Consider the following 6485-nt stretch of genomic DNA (forward strand, 5'->3'; position numbering starts at 1 on the left):
AAACATGGCTGTTGTACAAGATTTATTTATAATATTCAAATTTGAATTCAAAATATAAAAACTTGAATTCAAATTTAAAAACTTGATTTAAAAACTTGAATCCAAAAATTGAATTAAAAAACTTGAATTCAAAAATCAAATTCAAACCATAATAGATTCGTTAGGGTCTTTCAATAACCTTGAATTGGTGAATTGCTGTATTGACAAGCTTTTTCCACCCTCAATGTGTATTAGCGCTATCATCCGGCTAAATTTTGCACTTAGTCTTCAAACCTTGAGGATTGTAATTTTCTCTTTGCTTCTAATACGTTACCAGATGGTCTAGCCCCAGCTAGTAGAGGATACAACTCTTTGATCGCTTTTCACTCCCCGTCTCGTCCTATAGCCTCAGTTGCTCCTCAATAAATGATCTTTCTACCCCATAAAAAAATCAAGCGACTTCCTTATAAAACATCTGCTTGTCTACGTACAAACATCCTAAATCTAGAAAACATGACACGAGCATTATATTTCGTGGCCCAAGTTACTTTTTTTAATATAAATAAAAAATAATAATACATCTTTAGTGGCTCTCATCACAATTTCAACTAGCTGGTGCAGACTCTGGAGACTTCTACAAAATACAAAATACTAAAAAAAAAAAAAAGAAGGTAATTATGATTTTCTACTAAAAGTAGATATATTGGAGGAAATAGCAATTGAACTTGTGATTACAGCTAAAACTATCATCAATGTTCCCAATATCCTGTCTCTTCTTGTGGATATCCCATGAACATCTCTGCCAAAACAAAATAGAAGTGGTGAGGATACATATATATAAACATCCGAAAGGTACTCTTGTAAGTTATCTAAAAAGATGAAACTTTATACCTTAAAGCAATGGCACCTGGGAAGATGAGTGTAAGACAAACAGCTGATGTTGAACCCATGAACTGAAAAAAATACCATATATTTGGGAGGGCTATTGCTGCAATATAAATGAAAACTAGAAGAAAACAAGTGAGGAAGAGAAATCTGGTGGTGTCTGTTGATGAAGTTGATGGAGGTGACTTGGAGAAGAGGAGTTCATGGATATTGGACCTAAGAGAGAAATTCAGTAGAGGAAAAACTAGCATGAGATGCAGTGCATAACTTAAACGAACTGTGTCATCAAGAATTGCACCCATTGGAGAGTCAGAATTTTTGTCGAAGTTAACAAGTATGTCTGGCATGATGGAGTCCCCAAATAGAAGGTACCCAAAGAAGCCAACAGTCAAATAAATTGTTGAGCATAGTATTAGTGATATTCGAACTGCTGAGACCATCTTGGAAGGCTCCTGAAGCTCGGCTGCAATTGGATGAACTGCATGCATATGTTCCAGTTTTGTAAGTAAGAAATATAGTGATAATTCTTTGACAAATCATGAAATTTGAAGAGGCATTCCTAATGTAAAATATCCAATCAAAAAGGTAGAGATTGCTGGGAGTTTAGTTTCATATTGGCTACTAATCAGTTATAACTCCTGATACATTTCAGGAGTGATGCCGCCTACAAGTTTGAATTTTTGGGATGAAAACTTTACTTGATAACAAAACGGTTTTAGCCGTGTACACATGAAAGTGCCACATAAGCTATTTAACAACCCCCTAGATTGAACTTTTGGAATTGAAAAGTCTAGAAAGAACACATAGGTATATGAGAACCCAAAAGTTTGAACTATTAAATTGAAAGAGACATAGGTATCAAAGAGGATAAAATGGATATAACAGAAGTGAGATTACTCTCCCATTAATTTCATGAAATACTTAAAACAAAAACTTAAACTATTTGGAGGAATGACTGATGGGTCTATATAAGGAAAGAAAGATTTCAAAAATAAAACCATTTGAGAAATCAGAAGGACGGGAGATGGGGGACAGTTCAACACCATTGATATGATCCGGATCTTAGATACAGGACCATCATTAATTCTGGAAGTGGAACCCAACCATGTCAATGGTGAGGAGCCATCCCCTCCCTCTCCACTCTCCAGGGATAGAGAAACCAAACTCAAAACAAAATCATATTATCATTGACTTTTGTGAAAACTGCTCAATGCATTTCAGTATAAGAAACAATTTGTGTCTTAATGCTTACCATTAAAGTGGAAGGTGAAAGCCGTCACAATGACAGGAGCAGCAGTGAAAAGCTCAAAGAAAGAAGTTTGGTGGGCTAAATCCGGTAGCAATCTTGGACTTTGTGTTTTCCCTTCAAAGAGGGCACATATAGCCATCACTGAGCTGATTCCAACAAACACAACAGCAAGAAGAACCGAGATGGCTGAAGTAAACCGTAGAGACTCTGGGAAAATCATATCACGTAACAAAACAATGAGTCAAAGATACTTTGAGTTAGTTGAGTAAAATTTTTGTATATATTTGTTGAATCTATCAATTCCAAACTTCTAAAAAAGATGAAAATTAAACAAGTGCTATCAACTTTTTTTCTTCTTTGGTGAGTTTAAAATTTCATCCAAACTTTGAAAATTTCAAAGTTGAAAGGTTAGAAGGATTTGAAATTAAACTTCTCACAGTATTACTAGGAAGATCAATTTTATTGTTGACTAATTAGTAAGGAAGGCTATGGAGAAAATCCCACTCCATGGTTAGAGGGACTTTTGATCAAATAATGATGTATGGTTTAGGCTTTAATTATTGACAAATTATTTTGCTTCCATTTGAACTCATTTCTATATTTCCTTAACCACTTTATATAAAGTGTGTGATTCAATTATCAAAACATAAGAATTGAGATTTTTTTTCCATTTATATTTACTTCAATTCTACTCTAATTTTAAGGTTTTCACTTTTCATGTATAACTAAGAAAGAAAATATTAGTCTCTTTTAGTTAAGATTAATTGACCAACATCTGCTATTGTTCTTGTTATAATCTTTCTAGTCACTAGTCAATTGAGTCGGTTTAAATTTCATATTTAACTATTCTTAAAAAATATCCCTCCAAGTAAAAGGGAGATAGAAATGTGAGGAGAAAAAGGGATATAACATTTACTAACCTACACGACGTAGCAGCACAAGAGGAAACAACACAAAAAGCAAAGTGAAGAATAACGCAAAAGCACGTGTGTTCCACCAATGAAATCCAAACCATTCTTGTAGAACACCGAAATGTATTACTCCTGTAGATTGGCTTCCTGACAACACATCACCTACATTAAGCATATAGATCAAATGGTTTGTTAGTGAACAATATATTCACATAATGGTCCATAAAGAATTTCTTTTCTTTTTTACCTATGGAAAATGAAGAATGCTTGAATAGGATTATAGAAAAAAAAAAAAAAAAAAAAAAAACTGAAGCATTTACTATTAATCTTATGAAGGAAGAAAAAGGGAGTGAAGGATGCAAGAATATTTAATTTATTTAGTCAATTCCTCTCTTCAAAAGACTCTTTTCCAATAACTAAATCCCAATAGTGCTTTTTCAAAATTATATTCCATAGTTGGTTATCTTTTTTTCTTCTTTCTTTTTCCACAACCTCTTTACTAAGAGATGTTAGTTTTATCAACCGATCAACTCTGCGATGATTATTTCCAATAGGTTTACTTGTATTCAAAATGTTCTTCCCCTTAATTATGTGTAAGGGTGTCAATTCAGTGTGGAACCAGTATTTGGAACTGTAATAATACCAAACGGTAATATATCATATCATCACCATATCATATTTAATTATTCAATCCAAAATAATTTTAATATTTGATAAGGTATTGGTGTTGTATGGTTTATTCGTATCATGTTATCCATGTAATTCCTTTATCATTTATCAAACAATAATGCTACATGGTTTCAATATTATACTATATTTATTCAATACGATATGGTATGATATAAGCAGCAAGGGTTTGATTACGCACACAATATGATTTGACACGTACCCTTAATTAATTTTTTTCTTTATTTTTTTAATTATTTTATAAATTTATTTTCTATATTTTATTTTTATTGTTGTACAGATATGTTCCATGCAGTTCTCTAAAGGCAACACGTATAATTTTAGGATCCAACCGTTATAATTAAAAGGACGAGGAGATCACAACATTGGATCTAGAGTTGTCATTTATAGCATTCTAAGAAGCACACTTCAAAAATACACTATCAAAAAGTTGCTTAGTTGGTAATGACCACCACCTCTTAGTGAAGAGGTCATGGCGTCACTAGTTCGACTCTCCCTGTAGTATATATAATAATCCCCAACCAAATATAAAGCTACCAATTCTAAAAATAAAATATAATTCAAAAATACTACCTAATTACATGGTTACATGTAAAGGAGGGACCATAAAGCGGACTGTCAACGAATCTGTGTAATTGGCGTTGTTAATGTATATCTGGCCCACTTGTATTAAATGGGCCTCAACACCTCCACTTGCTACCCATCTCGATTTGAAATGTGGGTCCCCTTACGTCTTAACAACCGCAAGCCCACCCATTATGAATTAAATTTTTTTGGTAATCATTATGGACTAAATTAAATACAAATCTTTCTCCCACATGGGTTTATACGGTAGCCAAGAGCCAACGTCCATCACGCCAGCATTTCTTTCGTTTCTTTTCTTTTCTTTTTTTTTTTTTTTTTTTTTTTTTTTTTTTTTTTTTCATTTGGGGCTCTTCGTTGCTGAAAAATCTGTAATTCCTGATATTTAAAAAAAAAAAAAAAAAAAAAAAAGTCCTTTTTGTTGAACAAAACTGATACGAAAATATTTGGTTGTTAGAAAGGAATGTTCCTCAAGACCAATTGATCCAATAATGGAATTGGAAATTCACGGTTTCGCTCGCTCACAAATCACAGCTCACGGAATATGTGAGCTCAGCATCTGCGAACCATCATCTGAATCACCACCACGCCGCGGCGCCGCCACCGGTATTTAATCGGTAAACTAAAAATTTTGAAACTGAAAAAAAAAAAGAAAAGAAATCGATGTATTGTGCTTGGCACTTACCGATTATAATGAGATAAATGATCAACGAACCAAGATTCGTGAGCATCACACAAATCTGCAACGCTAGTGATCCAATTCTCCCGAACGCTTCTCCCATGACTCCGGCGTAGGTCGTCGAATTGCCGGCATTTGTAAACCTCAAGAGGAAATTGACTGAAATACCGGAGAGGACAGCGACGATCACGATCATTGCAAAGGCTGGAACGACACCTAAGACCTTGAGAGTAGCTGGAATCGACATGATTCCAGCTCCAATAATACTTGTCGAGACATTGAACACTGCGCCGGGAACAGAAGCGCCGCCGTCTGCGTCGTGGCTCTTGTTTTCCGGGGATGGCCTGAGCTCCGGCAGGAGTGAAGTTTGAATGTCTGCTTCTCTCATCTTGGAGGAGGAAAATCGAAGAGTTTTAGTCTCAGTTGTTCTGTTCTGTCTCAATTAATCCATTTGTCTTTTTATAATTAAAACTTGAAAAGAGCTAAGATATCATGAAGAGGCGTAGTTACCGAGCTGACACTGACAGGGAGGAAGATCTGCAGAGAAAGAACGAACAAGTTGAGGTGAGTTTGGTAATTGCAGATTTGTTTCTCATTCACTTGTTTGACATAGCAGTGATGGATGGTGCTTTGGTGAATGTATTGAGACGGGAAGACAGGATAGGTGAGTGGCCAGCCGTATTGTTGATCGAAGCGTGTGTTGAGCGAGATTGGATTTTTCCCTTTTTTTTGGAATAGAAGTTTATTAATATAATTATTAAATGTATTCTATTATTAAGTCCAAATCTTCTCCATCCAATCTGCCGTTGTTGAGACATACTTTCTTTCTACCAAAAAAAAAAAGACACATACTTCTGGACAACTCTCTAAAGGCAACTCAGGATAACTTTAGAATCTCCAATTACTATGATTTTTTTTTTTTGGTACGAAAGTAATTTCATTCAACCATAAGAAGGAGTCCGTGAAAAAGTCGAGGAAACAGGAATACATAATTCTTGAATCCAAGGAGATAAAGGACGGGGAGACCCAACACTGTTATATCTAGAATTGTTTATATAGCCTTATGAGATATCCATGTGGAAGAAACTAAAATTCAAAATGCTACCTAATGACATGGTTACATGTGAAATGATAGAGAATTCAGTCATTCTGTATTTTTTTTTTTCTTTTCGTTTTTGTCCCCTCTTATGGGGGTACTCTTATGGGGGTATACAAAAGATTAAGAATAGGAGAAATCCATAGAGGAATTAAACTATAGTCAGACCAAGTCTGGATCACCTCTCTTATGATTTTCAATCATATAACAGAGACTGGGGCTCACACGGGATCCACCAGGTTTTTTCTTTTTTCCTATTTATAAGGGGGACCTATTTATATTAAATAATTAAATGAACCTTAACACCTCAACTTGCAAGTTGCAACTTGCAATCATCTCCATTCTTTTTTGAGAAACATATGGGCCCTCTTAATTCATATGGACCACCCAATATGAATTAAATTAAAGTACAAATCT

At 34.5% G+C, this 6485-nt stretch overlaps 1 protein-coding gene across 1 annotated transcript; it reads right to left on the reverse strand.

The window, feature by feature from the left end:
* Window positions 1-524: 524 nt before the first annotated feature.
* Window positions 525-5483, reverse strand: LOC149022445 (amino acid transporter AVT6C-like). Its single transcript, XM_089147285.1, has 5 exons — window positions 4979-5483; window positions 3034-3186; window positions 2117-2320; window positions 871-1342; window positions 525-778 (listed from the first exon to the last, which is right to left on the reverse strand). Exons 1-5 carry the CDS (start codon window positions 5358-5360, stop codon window positions 655-657), a joined length of 1335 nt encoding a protein of 444 aa, XP_089003411.1. The 5' UTR covers window positions 5361-5483; the 3' UTR covers window positions 525-654.
* Between the last annotated feature and the right edge of the window lie 1002 nt (window positions 5484-6485).

The sequence above is a fragment of the Hakea prostrata genome, chromosome 3 (genome assembly GCF_041222555.1).
Source record: "Hakea prostrata isolate BN-2017 chromosome 3, UWA_Hpros_2, whole genome shotgun sequence".
NCBI lineage: Eukaryota > Viridiplantae > Streptophyta > Magnoliopsida > Proteales > Proteaceae > Hakea > Hakea prostrata.